This window comes from Poeciliopsis prolifica, unplaced genomic scaffold (assembly GCF_027474105.1).
Source record: "Poeciliopsis prolifica strain line A6 unplaced genomic scaffold, Auburn_PproV2 SCAFFOLD005, whole genome shotgun sequence".
Lineage (NCBI taxonomy): Eukaryota > Metazoa > Chordata > Actinopteri > Cyprinodontiformes > Poeciliidae > Poeciliopsis > Poeciliopsis prolifica.
The window spans coordinates 19,205,266-19,221,210 of NW_026562380.1; the positions used below are offsets into that span (position 1 = coordinate 19,205,266).

The following is a 15,945-nucleotide window of genomic DNA, read 5'->3' on the forward strand; positions in this document are numbered from 1 at the left end:
GAAGCCATTCTCTGATAGGAAAATCCTTCTGGCCGAGGAAGGCCAAGGAAATGTCAGTCAAGAGAGTCCGCCAATGTAAGCAGGTTTGAAACTTGTTTTGGTACGGAGGGATTTTACTGCCATGAATCGAGAGCACACATTTTCAGTCTGAAAGCAGGATTTTATGTCTTTTGTTCTCAAAACTTATCATACTTGTGCCTACGTGTTCAGTCTGAAAGCATTGCTGACAGCCTATAGATCTCAGGCAGGAGTTTGATCACCCAACCAAAGAAAATGGATTCACAGAACCATCCATTCTGTGGCTCAATATCTATATTGATTGATGGATAAACATGTCTATATTGTTAGATGGATACGTAGATAGATATATCTATCGTGGCGGTGCAGGTCGCTACAGGTTGAAAGGGAGCAGAAGATTTGAGTGCAACTATCTCAAGTTTTGAGAACAAAGACAGGAAGTTTTGCTTCATAGACTGAAAATGTGTGCTTTCGACTTATGGCAGGAAAATCCCCCTATATTTTGGAAGCTGATTTTATGCTCAGTAGTGTGCTGCTAACCACAACCACAAGGTGGCAGTAATGGATCAAGTGGTTTGAAGCAAGACTATGAGAATGGACAACTGTCACCTAATATGTAACTAATAACAACCTGGGAGAGATATACATTAGAAGTTATAAGAGTCATAACTTGTATGGGACTTTACATTGGAAGTAAAATAAAGAATAGGGGTGGGGCATCACACCGACATAGCCAAGCTCACTCATTATACATGTATAAAACTTCAAATATATGTATGTAAGTGTAATTTTATTTTCCCTTTACTTTGTACAGTACTCTATGAATTGTTAAATATTCAAAAACAACTAAAAAGAAATAAAAGCACTAATAAAGATGGGCGTAGCTACAAGAGTGAGTGAGAAGGCCGGAGAAAGAGGAGATGATTTTAATGGAAAACTCTTGTTATTACTAGATTACGTTGATCCAATCATTTGTGGTCCATAAAACACACTCGTAGCTAAGCTCCTCTCACACACACCCCTCTGACACAACAGGCTCTAGTTAATTCATAAAACGCTTTCACAAACGGTCAACATTCTAGGTTTAGAAAGGCGAGATTTTTCAAGATTGACAGCGTCCTTAGTGATGAGCTCACTACATGCTGCAGTTATCAGCTGCATCAAAAAGGCCAGGTATCAAGGTGAAACAGAAAATACACCTTCACAGATCTGGAGAAATCGGGTGACTTCAGAAGAGCAGAATGTTTGAATAAACCCAGAAGATCCCAGTCAGCTCGTGAGACTGTTGGTTTTAACTAACAGCATAAGCAATATTTGGAAAATAATGTTTTCCTTTCTTATAGCATTTTGCCTTTTGGTTAGATTTACAGGTGAAAAGTGATGTCAAAACTTAAAAAAGAATGAGGGGCATAAAGTTTATAGTGTGAAGGATTTGTACTTACCACTCAGATTGTGTAATGCTAAGTGGAGTTCTAATTACAGAACAGGACAGAAAAAAGGCCTGCAGTCACGCAGTTATTGACAGACAATAAAGGAAATTTCTTTTACATTTAGAATATTATTTAATGAAACTGGAAAGGGATTGCAGATAAAGATGGTGTCAAGTTGATGTTGCTAACCCTGAATTCACAAGCTGCTAAATCACATGGTGGACGTCTACTTCTCCTTCCCTTTGGTTTAGCTTCTGTTGACTAAATGACAAAGCATGATGCATTTGGTGACCAGACAACTTCACAAATAAAAAAAACTGTTTTGTTTTTTTGGCAAACCTGAGTATATCAGGTGACTGTTTTGAGAGTTTTTGAGGACTACAGTTTTATTTGATTTAGAATTTTTTGGGGGGGGTGAAATTTTACATGTACACACTCCGGTGCTTCACTCTTAATACTGACAAATGTGTGCAGTCCGTAGACACGACCGAAACGTTGTGGTCGGACCAAAAGATGTCGAGAGACATGGTGTAAACCTGGTCCGGTATTCTACAGAAGAGTCTGTCCAGGTCAGTCAAGTAAGAGATGAAGTGAAAGTGTGTCACCTGCTACATTCAATAAGAGTGACTCTGAGTTTGCCTTCCACCAGCCTGCTGTCCTGGACTGACAGATCCAAATCGCAGGCTGAGCCCAGCGGAGGCTGCACTTGGAAGGGAAAGAAGGGCTTGTATCTGCAGAGAGAAAGAGAAAAGTTTTTTTTTAAATCTTAAAATTAAAAACTCACTGCACACAGTTCAACAACACAGAGTAAATAATCATGTTCAATTCAAATCCTGGTGCATAAAATTCAGGCTAATTCACGTAAACACAGCTAGAATCCATTCTAGTTCATTTTTCATTGAACTCTTCCTAGAGATCGTCAGCGAGGGTGTGTGGCAAGGCCTCAAACATTTACTACTCTCTTTGAGTCATACAGGGAAACCCCAAAGCATCACCTTGATTGCTGCATTAAATCAACAGCAATAATACTATACGCCCATATACAGACATCTCCTAAGCCCCGCCTCCGTGGGAGACAGCTTGCATTGAACCTGATGACCCACAACACCAAGGCCTTTTCCCCTGGAGGCTGTAGCCAGGGCAACATGGTAAAGAAGCAGAAAAGGAGATCATTTTATGCACAATAAACTCTAATTTACAGACACTTGAAGTTTGCAGGTGTTTGTATTTCTTTAAGTATTCTGTGTAAAGTTAAGCCCAAAGCTATTCATTATTATACCTCATTATTTAGATGCATCATTTTCATTCAAGCAAGATGTTTATTTTTGATCAGATATGATGCATGATTTATGAGAAACTGATGCCAAAGGAGTTTCAGTTTGTCATTATTTAGCTCCCTCTATAGGATCTGTCAGATTCAAGTGGCAAGTTAAAATTAGTCTCATTAGTAAGATGTCTCACTATGAGCTACACCCTTTATCTAACCCTGACCGACTGGCTATGTTGACACCTGCATCACATACCCTTTAATCTTTAATCAGTCTACGTTACAACACAGAATCACTTAACAGAAGCACCTGCTGCAGGTTTTCTGGTGAGATCGCTCACTTCCCCCAAGAACAGAGACTAGACTTTAAAAGTACTTCTGTTTATAAATCACTGAATGGCTTAACACCAAAAATACATTACAGATCTGCTGTTGTTGTGTCAACCACCCTCTGCGTCCCCAGAACCATAACCAAACATGGAGAAAAGCCATTCAGCTTCCATGCACCACAAATCTGGAACAAACTTCCAGAAAACAGCAAAACAGCTGAAACACTGCGACACTGTCATTAGCAGTCAATAGCATTGTTTTTAACTTGTGTATCTTAGACAACGTATAAATGAGGCCATTCAATATGGCCGGCGTGGCTCAGCTGACATCCTTTACAAATGCTCCGGTCGCTAGGAAACCCAGAGTAGTGAGAACCTGAACAGGTGACTCTCCTCTGTAAGGCTGGGGGCCAGTTCTGTGCAGAGCCATAAGTCATTCATCGTCATGTGCCAGTAGGTCATTATGATCTCTGAATCCTTCATATATTCTCCATCAGAGCCAAAACCATTTCCACAACCATGCACTGGTATTTATAGACATGTGGTCGTCTACATTATCAAACCTGACCTGTTTGGAGTTAATGTTGCTTTAAAAAGCTTGTGTTTGTGCCATATATTTTTACAGAAAGTCACGGTTTCTCCCAGTTATTATAAGCCTGGCGGGCCACCAGGCTTTACTTGTGCCCCCACCAAGCCAAGCATCACTCAAGTCTTTTTAAAACGTTTACATGAGCAAAGACTGGGCCTGGTGGAGATGGTGTCACAGATCTGATCAGTGCGGGATGAGTGCAATTATGAGAAGTGTCAGGAACACATGTCAACGTTTGGAGCAGAATGATCTTGCAAACAGAAGTCAGAAAGGTGCAACTCCTGGCCAGCGTTCTGCTGGAGCTAGTTACAGTTTTTGCGCCGGCTCATGTGAACACCAAAACCTACGGAGCCCTCTAAGGAACATGGGTGATTTTTATTTCTTTTGTGCTACGAGAATCCAGAGAAACCCCTTTCTAATTTTATAAGTTACGGACCACTGACTCTTAATCATGGGGAACTAATATGTAGTTTTATACTTTTTCTTCTTTTGCTCTTTCCTTTGGTTTGTTATTTTGTTTGCATTTTCTTCTCATTCTTGTAAAGCACTTTGAATTGCCTAGTTGCTAAAAATGTGCAATATAAATAAAATTACCTTGCCTCACATGGCCATTTTTTTTTTGCATTTCCACGTAATACGTTTTGCATTCACTCACAATGCTTTCGGTATTCAAGATGCTGCATATGTCAAAGCCTTTGTGCTGCAACAAAAGGGTTTTTTTATGAACGTCATCTCAGTGAGATATGTGCAGACTTGTGTATTTTTTGTTAAGACACAAATGCGCCACAAACTTATGTACAGAATACAAAAGCAAAACAGGTCGATTACAAGTTTTCCATCTCTTTCCATTCCTTAGTTATGAACAGAAACTTGCCTTAAGAATAAAGGAAAGAAGGATAAAAATGCATCCAAACTATTTGGACTATTGAGTTATTTTTACAGGTTAATTAACGGATTAATCAAATGGTTTTGCTAATTTATTGAAAGGGAACGTAAATCCCATTGCAAGGAAAATTAATATTCATTGTGAGGAAACGCAAAAGAAACAATTTCCGCATGACCTGAGGGCTCTAAAGACAAAACAACATTGGTTTGTTATTCTTCTTTGGGTTTTTTGTTTCAATAAAGTTCATACATGGATATTGGTATAAATCTTTTGACTGCTTCACCTGGATTCAAAGACTGCACACTCATACAAAATAAAGTGAAACAATATAGACAGATATTATGTACATATATAGAGTAAACCAATCAGCTCAAATGAACCGTTTTCATTATGTTTGTGCCAGCCATTAATTTCCTTTAGAAAAGTGAAATATCAGGGCTTATTAGAGTCCTTTAAAACCCCGACCTCAAGCTTTTTCATTCCCGAGTGTCACTGCTCCTGCCCTCCCACATTCCTGCTCAGATTCATTCCCACTATAGTGAGGAACAGACATCGATGGAGACGCTTCAGACCTGACTAGACCGACCCAGAGATTAATAGGTTTGAGTGAGACTTGATAGCGGAGAAAAGGGCGAGACACAGCAGAAGGTTTCAGTGAAACTTTCACCTTACCTGGTGCAATCAAAGAGGAAGTGAGCATCACTAAGCAAGGTCCACAGAACACCAGCTTTAATGACAAACATCTGAGGTCAATCACCCCTAGTGATTCAAATGCAGGGCTGGAGAAACTCCTGCACATCACAACGCGTCCGATAGGAGGTGGAGGGCAGCAGTCACTCCCCACATAGCGAGATTGGACGGGCCACGTTCTCCCCACATTGGAGGCAAGCACAGTGATTTAGGCTAAATCTTAAAGCTATGCTGACAAGAACAAAATGCTACAAGACTTTGCAGCAACAGAACATTCCAAGCGGCATAATACTTAAGTCTAAAGACCAATGAAGCTGTGGGGAAACACTTTCACTTCATTTTTATAACAAGCAAGATAAGGCGACTCTGATCCCAGTGAAGCAACAGCCACGCAGCACAGTGGACATCAAATAGAGTATTCCCCCATATGTGAAGCTGACTGCTGTTCGCAGTAATGCCTGGATCGCCTCCAGAAGGCTGCGGTCCCAACCCTCCCCTTCTGTGAACCACCATCTGTGCCGCTCAGCAAATCCCAAGGCCTTGTTATTACATCACCCCAACACACTCACTCTACATGATCAGGAGATAATGCACACTCACACGCGCATGTTCAGACTTTCTTTTGCAGCACTTCCCTTCTCTAGACAGATCTTTGCGAGCAAAAGAAAGATGTGAACCATTAAGTATTAGAGAAAGAAACTCAGATCTTTTAAGCTGCAAATCTGCTTTGTAAGGGCTGGGAGTGTGTGTGTGGAGTGGGTGGGGGGTGTGGGTGGAGGGTGTGGGTGCGTGGGAGTGTGTGTGGAGTGGGGGGCACGTGGGAGTGTGTGTGCGCGTGTGTCTGCTTACGCGGTCATTTTCAGTACACGATAGAAAGACAAAAGCACAGTATTAAACAGCCAGCCATGGGGCTATTTGGAGAAAAAAAAAACTTTTTTTTTCGAAAATGATGCACTACTTGCAAAATTGTTTATTAGATGGTGTAAATTATTTGGTGGAATAAATGTGGGCTTTCAGTTATAGTTTAAGTGTTCGCCAGGTTTTACAGTCACAGTAAATTTGCACTGAAAGCATACAGAAGGGGGAAATTGAAGCTTATGAAAATTTTATTAAGATCTTTTTTTAACTATAAAAAGAAAAAAAAATATTGCATGTATGTAACTATTTAGAGCCTTTGCCTATCACTTTTTAATAAAGTCCAATGAGAGTAAAAAGCCCAGAGTCTTTTTACACACTCACCTTGGAGGATTTTCTGCCATTCTTTGTAAATGTGCTAAAGCTCAGTGAAAATAACACTGACCTTTTGTCATCTGCACTTTATGCATCGAGTCATTGTGATAACAGGTATGTGACCAATCATCTCCTTAAATCACTCTGATGAAAGTCAGGGTTAGGCTGATCAACTATCATGGCAGGAATCTCTGCTTGACAGCGCCCCCTACCTGCATCTATCAGTGGTCTCCAATAGTTCAGTGTGGCACATGAACCCACATCAATCCTGACTAACATTGATTTTCTGGGGAAATCTTGCAGTCCTGTTTCCCGCCCTCTTTTGTCTCAGCATAGTACAGTTACTGCAGTCTTCTTTCCCCTTCTTCTTTTTATGAAAATTTCAATTTTCATAAAAAAAATATATATATATTATCTATATATATTATATATATCTATATCTATTATCTATATATTATCTATATATATATTATATATATATATATATATATTTTTTTTTTTTAAAGTTCCTTGAACTTCCATAGCTCAGAGTCCTTCTGGGCCAATCATCATATTTTACAAGCAGTTTTACAGCATGTACTTTGAATTCAAGACAACTCCCAAAAGGGATGACTGCAACACATCTCAGAGTTTCCTCCAATGATGTATTCAAGTCTTTTTAACATGTTTGCATTTTTAAGACTTTATAGTGGGTGTTCAGGTATTAATCTTCCCATCTTTCAACATAATTACCAAGGGATATTTTCAAATTTTCTGCCAACTTTCAACATTTTTTAACTCAAAAATATGATGGGATGAAGGACTGCCCAGCACCCAACCACCGGGCTTAGAGATCTTTTTAAGAAGAGGGGGAAAAAACTATAAATTAAAAACCAGATTTAGAATAATAAAAAGAATCAGATTTTATTTGGAAGCGACATCTCCCAGCCCTACTTGGAAGAGCGCTCTGCCAAAATTAGTGCACTTAAATTTCTGTGAGGAACCTGGACCTCAGCAGATATTTCTAGAAGATGCCGCCATTTCAACGCAGAGTACATCCTCTCTGATGAAAAGTGAGGAAGTCAAAAAAAATAGAAAGCATAAAAAGGGAAGTTGAGAGAGTCAGAGTGAGAAGAAGGAAATCTTGCATCTTGGGTTTTGCTTATCAGGTTTAAAAATGATAAGCACTTTCACTTTATGTTTTCATAATGTAGCTGCAGAAATATGCAGAACGGCCCACGTTCTGCAGCAGGACGGGCTCAGGAAGGAGGAAGCAGCAGGGTGATAGTGATGCTGTTACAGAGCAGCTGCCAGTGAAACTTCCCTTTTAACAACAGACTTTACGCAACGGCTCTGGTTACATGGCGCACCACCTTCAATGCAGGGACGGCATCATGCAAAATCGACTTTTTGGAGCTTTGCGTCATTCTATAATGTTTCGCCATTATCGAAAACGGAACTGGAGGGCCGTCTTGAATCTTCTGTTTAAATGTTGAGAAAAAAAAAAAAGGTTAATCACCATGGCAGCCATTCAGTTGTGAAAGCCTGGGTGGACCGAGCGCCCCCTTTGAGGTGCAGCTCCACTTCAGAGCTTCCACCTCACAGAGCAGCCCTCACTCCCAACTCAGATCCTTCAGACTAGCCAGCAGCAATTAGCAACCACCTGGTGGAACTGGGCATCTCATTGTACAAGCTGCTTCTAACTGTGACGCTGATAAAAGCTTTGCTGAAGGGTTGATGGGGGAGTTTATTTTAGTATTTATTTTAGGTCATATTTGATTTAGCATATATAGCATTTTATAACAAAAATGCATAGTTATTATGCTAAAAAATGGTGCAATGTGTCTGGAAAACACATAACACTGCCTTTTAATAGTCATAGAAGGTCAAAGTTCTGTGGAAATGGCCTCTGCTGCACTGATCATCATTTTAAACCTGATAAACAAAACCAAAAATCCATTTTCAAGACTTCCTTTCACTCTGACTCTTTCAGCTTCCCTTTTTCACGCTCCATTTCTTTCACTTTGTTCCTTATGAACAGTGTCGAGACTACGTACTCTATCAGTTGTGTTAGTCTGGGCACCAGAGAAAGAGAGAACTATTCATCTACACATCCTGTTGATTTTCTTTCGATTTTAGTCCATCTGGAAATCTGAAAATCTTTATTCTCAATCTTTTCTCACTGAAAGACTTGAGCATGTTTTCTCTTGCGATTTGCTTTGTGTAAGTGTTAAACAGATGTTTTACGCAGTTATGCAAACATTTCTAAATATTCTTGTTTAATTCACAAAATGCAGTCTGACCCATAGCTATTTTCCCCCTCAACCACGACTGAAAAACTACATTTAGAACCACATGACACCAAGTTTGTGTGTGCTTCAAGAATCTACACACAATTTGTTCTTTTCACATTAATTATTTAGAGGAACTATTTCATCCTAGTTGTTTGATAATCACAATTGCAGCCACTGAACTTTTAGCCTTGCTTTTACTCACCAGTGGGAAATACAAATGCTTGTGACTCGAAGGTCATTTTTAAATTTGTTCCATGCCAGCAGATCAAAAGATAAACGCATTTCCATTTTTGTTTGTAAGGCTATTTTTGTGCATAATCTGACAATTCCTTATTAGATTTATAGGCATTGCATAACACTAAATACATAAGAAAATATGTTTAGTGATGTCTGACAGTGAATAGTTACCTAAGTTTCATAAAAAAAAGAAGCTGGACAAAAAGTGAACATATTAAAGTTGTGTAAACAAAAACAGGAAAAGGAAATTGCATCAAAATGCCCCCATCCTGTCATAAGAGACTTGCAGAGGGATGTCAAAGCCAAATATAATCTGATTTTTTACTTGTTTTTGTATGTATTTATACATTTACATTTTTAAAGTACAAATTCTCAGCAAACCAGCTGAGCATGAAGTCCAACTACAAAGACAGCTGCGGTTTGAGCGGCTGGAAATGGGACATATTAATGAGTCCAGCATGAAAAAGAGATTTCATTTCAAATCAATAACCTTACAAGATGCTCTGGGTAAAACAAGAGGGAGGGAGAAATGGAGTTTGGTCCAGATTTACAAAGTTCCAATTTCCCTGTTCACACAGAGCCATCGGCATCTGTTCAAGTTTAAAAACTTGCATTATGATTAACAACAGTGAAAACAGTAGCATCTGCTAGTGGGAGGACAGCTATCGGAAATCTGAGTCATGGTCCAAAATTTGTTCCCACACACACACACACACACACACACACACACACACACACACACACACACACACACACATACCTAGAGCATGGAAAGAAAACATACCAGAAATTGGCTTCATATTTAACTCCATTTTGCTCATTTTAAACATTTAAAATAAAAAAGTCTGTTTAAGAAGTTTGTGGGCTCCTGGGTTGAATTCATGTGTTGTGAAGACGATGATAATGAGGGGATTTGTAGACTTGTCAAAAAATTGCTTTTTACTATAACACCAGTCTTTTATTTATTTAATTAATTTATTTTTTTTACAATATTCATGATCTTGACGTGGCCCCAGACTAAAATGAGCTTGACAAAAACAGCCACTTGTCACACAACACTGTGAACTGGCCGTGCAACATTTCGTCTTCAAGCTGACGGACTGCAATAATTTTCTTTCATCTACTGAAAGGAGATTGGGTTTTGTGACCTCAACAAATGTCATGCACCAGCAGGAGGTTGCTAAGAGTCACTGCTGATCCCCAAACGAAGAAGAAATTTTCATTCCATTTTCTCTCGGCTGATTCAGAACCGGATCTAAACTTCATCATTGGCACAGGACCCTGACCTGAATACTCAATTACCTCTGTCTAAATCAGAGATCATAATCTCCAAAAATCAAATGGTCCAGAAATAGAATCAAGGTGGAAACATAGCATATGTCAGGAAAATGTGACTGTTTGTTGTTTACCTCTAAAGTGCATGAACAAATAGCCTGACACAGTGGTACGTCACACACTAAAGTCAGGTTGTGACACCTGACTGGTTGTTTTGTGTTTAACTTTTTGCTCTTGTCTGGACCCATTTGCAGTGCTGAGCTTTGTGCTCCTGCAGGTGTCTGGGCTCACCTCGCTTTGCCTTGGGGCCTACCTGATTTTGTAGTTGGGCAGGGTGTGCTTCTTCTTGATGACGCGTTTCAGCTGGTTCACGATGAAGGAGGTCAGCTGAGGCAGCGGCCTTCCCTCGAACTGGGACTTCACCTCAAAATCCACCAGCGGGTCGTCGAGGAACGAGAACGACCAATGGGAGAAGGGCATGCGCGTGAACTGCAACCTGAGCCTGCCCACCACGCGCCTCATCTTGACGAACAGGTAGGCGGACTTGCCGAACACCAGGTCCACGTCTATGGCCAGGTGGAAGCCGCCGTTGTACTCGATGTCCACCTCGAAGTTGAGCTCCTCGGGCATCCCGTCCTCGTCCTGCGGGACCGGTTTGATGAGTTTGGCCGATTTGAAGACCGGGAGGGAATTCCCCAGAGAAATGTCCCTGAGGCTGAGCCCCTCCAGGAGCCGACCCGCCGTCTTGGTCTGCAGCAGCTCCTCAAACTCCACCTTGATCTTCTTGGTCATCCAGTGCCGAACCACCGGGGTGTCTCTGAGCTCTCTGAACAGAAACAAGAATATGGCATTGAGGAAATTGCACGTTTCTGTTCTGCCAGCATCAGTGAGTTCGCTGTGTGAAGGCTGCTGCTGCTGCTGCTGTTGTTGTTGTTTGGGGCTGCCGCCGCTGACAGCCGCTTCCTGTTGCCGGCTGAAGACGGCCTCTTGCGGTTTGGATGCAGCGGCTGTCCCGCTGTCTGGCTGGTTCGGTTCGGCGTGAGGGACATTGAAATAGTCTTTCAGTGCGTTATCAGGCACTACTTTGACGTACTGAACGGTCCTACCTAAGGGCTCTGGGCTCTTTCTGTATATCAGCAAGAACTGTAACATCAGCGTCAGGACCGCTCCACACAGCGCAGAGATCAGTATTAGGTAAATCATTTTGAGCCGTCGCCTCCGCTGCCGTCTGTCTAAGTCAAATGCTTCCCATAGCCGAGCATTTAATCGCGTCAACGAAGCAAGTTCCACCTGGTCGCTCTCTAAGCTGCCATATCGTCTGCTTCTTTCCTCAGCTGGGATCTCCGCACCTGATTGGACAAGCGGCTTACGTCTTGTGCGTGATGACGAGATCAGTATGCATTTCAGCCGGTGCGTTCAAGAAGAATCGGATTTTTGAGATATTACCAAAAACATGAGAGCGGAAGTCAAGCATGAATGAAGCATACAGAACAGACATGGGTGGATATTTATGAGTATTTAGGCCTCTCTTTTTAGGGTTATCCACCGTGGATCATTGGCTCACCCTATCTTCTGCAGCAACAGCTCTCTGCACATGCTCTTTCATTTCACATATACATTGTATATCATATATAAAAACATATTTTTTTCTGTCATCTTCTACTTTTTTTCTTTCCTCTGCAGCATCCCTGCCCTGATCGTGTACGAGTTGTGTCTGAACTGAGCTAATCCCTCTCACTTACTCATTTCTTGTACAAACTTCTGTGAATCCCATTAAAAATATTAGTTACCATCTACACCTTCACATCCTTTTGTTGGGTATACAAAGGGATAAAATGAAATAAATAAATATATTATTGAATAATTAATTTACTGTGTATTTAATTATTTCCTGTTCCTGCAGCCTCACCATGAAATAATTTCACACGTCAGATACTAAAATCAAAGCCGACATTGATTTATTGGACTCCATTAGCTTGGCTTTCTTCTTTGAAAATGATGGAGTCCCTCATAATGGAGGATTTTTATGAGCTTTTCCTTAAGTTCACTGGAGATGTTTTACAAGTAACAGACGTAAGAATCCCCTTTAAGGTCTGTTCCAGGCTCTGGAAAGGAGGAATAATCAAATTTCAGATTCAGGAAGAGCAGTTTGGTTTTTGTACTGGGTGTGGAACATCAGACCAGCTCTACTGCCTCTGCAGTGTTCTAGAGGAATCCCGGGAGCTGACCCAACCTTGTGTTTTGAGAACAAGGAGAAGGCATTTGGCCCTGTCCCTCAGGGATTCCTGTACTCATGACACACCAGGCCTCTTGATATGAACCATTAGGCCCCCGTATGACCAATGTCAGAGATTGGTATGCATTGTCAACAGTAAGCTGAACATGGTTAAAAAATGGTTAAAAGCTCGGTCGTCTGGGAGAGACTCAGAGTAGAGCTGCTGCTCATCCACATGAACCCAGGGTGGAGGTGCTGCTCCCAGTTCTGATTCTGATCTGGGACCAGTTGAGGTGGCTTGATTATGTGATTAGGATGCCTCTCAGGAGGAGAGCCAATGGAGGATCAGATCTGGGACACTTCCAAGACTCTGAATAAAGACCTTGTGTATTGTACTCAGAAAAGTCATGTTGATTTCTCTACAGCACTGTGCTAATGTAGAATAAGAAAAGATAAAATAAGGAAGAACATTGTGCTTCCTTGGCCATCCAACAGGGGTCCCTAGTGTAATCTTCTTTGCTTTTTGCCTCATCATGTGCATCGGCCCAGCCAGCGCTTAAACTTGTGAAGTTATTCTGACTGTTGAGTTGCAGATGTCTCAAGCGGAGTATTTGTCAAGTTCTTCAAGGGTTCTGAAAAGCTGTGCATTGACCTTTGAACTCTCATACGCCACTGCTGTCTCTTAAGCAATGCTTGAAATGTTCAGTGTTGCTCGTAAACTCCTCGATGAGTTGCTGTCTCTCCTGGGAAGCATCAACGAGTTATACGTTTTCCCCACTTGTGGATGAAGGCTGCCACTTTTGGTACGCCTTCATTAGACTTAGATCTGATTTTTGTAACCCTTCCTAGAGTGGTATGGATGTCGGTGACTTTGTCTCTCTCCTGTACATGACTTTGGTTGCATCAGGGCACGGTGTGCAGGAGCTCGGATGAAAAGAGCCCAGAGACTCACAGACTTAGTTGAAGAAGTACATGGAAATGGTGAGTGTAGCAGCTGAGATATGTAACATGCAGAAGGTTAGGGTGGCGACTCCCTGAAAAACTTACGTTTTCACATAGAGCCAGGTTGGTTTGGATACATCCTACTCCTTAATAAGCAAATGCATCATTTAAAAATTGCAATTTTTCATTTGATGCTTTAAAGTGTGACATGCAAAGCCAGAAGAAATCTGTAAAGGAGTAAATACTTTGCTAGGAACACTGGCACACCTGTATCCTATTTGTATTTTCTTGTACATTTGTTGCTGAGGTAACTCCTAGGCACACAGTATCAATTTATTCCCCCCCCCCAAAAAAAAGACTGGAAATGTAATTCACGTGTCATTTGTCATCAAGCGCAGTGCTTCGGAACGGAGGGAAATCGACAACGCTCAGGACAGCTCTGCACAAATAATGTCATCGTGTCATATTTTTCATTTTTAAAGGTCAAAGAGAACCAAAGAGGAGGATTCTTTGGGACTATAATTTGCAGAACGACAACATTTCCTCCAGTGAAACACAGTGGAGGAAATGCTATCATCATCCTGGAGAGGTTGAGCAGCACACACATAGAAACGAGCACAGCCAAACACAAAAAGGCTCTTGAGAAAAACCTGCTGGAGAGTGCAGTGACCTGAGGCGGGAAGGGCAGTTCAGCTTTCAGCATTGAAATGGGTAAAAGGAAACAGCCAAAGTCTCTAACGGCTCAGAGATATTCAGTAATAAACATGACTCTTATTTTGGTAAAAAAAAAATACAAAAAATCTAAAAAGATAATAAAAAATCAAATCTGAATGACACAAACCCAGCAGGGATTTACCTTTTTCTGACTGGTCTATTTAAGGAGACATATTCATAAGTATTTTTTGTTAAAAGAGTTTGAAGAGGGACAACGCAAAACAGGACAAGTGTTGAGTTCTCCTGCAGACAACTCAAAAATGTATCTCCCTGTCTGTGCATTTCTATATTTGGGGATTTTGTTTTGGTGAGTCATTAAAAAAGGAGGCCGTTTATCCTCAACACATCATCATTTCATTTGGCGGTGCCAATTTTTAGGGGCGTGTTCATGATACCAAAGACTGTTCACGCCACAAGAGAATTCTTCCTTTCCTTTTCCTCCTCAACAGACACAGTTCTCACTTGTTCAATCAAAAAATATACATGATTCACTTTGCTATGCTTGGAAATCTGTTTTTTTCTTCTTCTTCACTTTAACAACACAAAAATATTTCGATTAATATTCCAAGCAAGCCTCCACAAACATGAACAGCAGTTTAAAAGCTGTTGCCTGTAATGTTTAAAATGTTGCTCCTTTTACTTTTTTGTAAAAGGACAACTGTGCCTGCTGTCATAATCAGCAGGCATGACAAAAAATATTTTTTAAATTGATCTGTCCTTTTTCTTGGTATATCTGTCACTGAATATGGCCTACAAGCACAGATACATCTCTAAATGAAAGACGTATTGAGGTTACATACATAAAGCATAGCTCTTATTCAAATCAGTGACATAACTCAGTGCAATTCTCCTGTAGAACAACACACTCTAATTGCATTCAAGGCTTTCATTTTAATATACTAATGCTCTTAACATCACCAATTTCAGTTTATTGTTGTTACAATAAATCACAAGTTCTACGTGTTATTTTATTTCCATTCCCACTTATTTATTATTTTGCAATGTTGTTGATTTTTGTTTTGTGTTTGCGTTTTGGTTTTCCTTTTGCATACACTCCAGACGAGCGTTGATCCTAAGCCTTGTTCTGCTGGAGCGTTCCTCTCTACCGTCGCCTCCAGCTTTCCCAGTGTGAAGCAGGGCAATCTGCTGGCTCTTCTTAGAAAAGCAACCGTGACAATAACCCGCCACATCATTATCTGCTGAATCTGATCACATCATATCATAACTTGATGTCTATATTGTCAGTTAGTTGGATTTGAATAGGACTGTGTTTGATTGATTTGGATGAATTTGGACTGCATTGCAACTTTTGTAAGATTTAAAATTGTTTGCAGTTTGGATTTTCTGTAATGTTTCTACTTTGAGCTGACTACAGTGCTTTGCATCAGATTGTAAATAATTCAATAATGATTTGCTTACAATTTGTAGTTTCGAGCAACCCGTTGTTTCAAATTTTGTGTTGGTCCATTTCTATTTTCAGAGATTTTTAATGTTTCCTGTGCTACAATAAGCATGTGTCCTGCTGATCAGACTGATAACAATAGATTGATAGATTGGGTTTGTTAGTTGATGACATAGTTGGAAATCTGCGACTGTGAGCGGGTGCAGGAAATCAAAACGAGCATAAAGAGTAGTTTAAATCATCTCCAGCTGCTCATTAATCCGATGTGCTTTGAAGAAATTAAATGTACTACGTCTGCGTATCTTTTACCGGAGAGAGAAGTCAAAATACAGCATCGTCGTGGTGAACGGAACGTCTGGGCGCGAGCCTTCACGGGGCGGCGTGTGGGGGGGCGAGTGTTAAAATGACGAGGGGTACGTGAAGGCAGCACTAATTGCGGTAACCTGTC

General features: G+C 40.8%; 1 protein-coding gene across 1 annotated transcript in view; it reads right to left on the minus strand.

The window, feature by feature from the left end:
- Positions 1-11,591, minus strand: part of pdzd8 (PDZ domain containing 8) — a 30,747-nt gene extending 19,156 nt beyond the window's left edge. The window contains exons 1-2 of the mRNA XM_055029864.1: positions 10,538-11,591; positions 2,054-2,179 (exon numbers count right to left, since the gene is read on the minus strand). Coding sequence (XP_054885839.1) covers positions 2,054-2,179; positions 10,538-11,427 — 1,016 coding nt within the window. The 5' untranslated portion in view covers positions 11,428-11,591. The remainder of the gene's footprint in view (positions 1-2,053; positions 2,180-10,537) is intronic.
- Between the last annotated feature and the right edge of the window lie 4,354 nt (positions 11,592-15,945).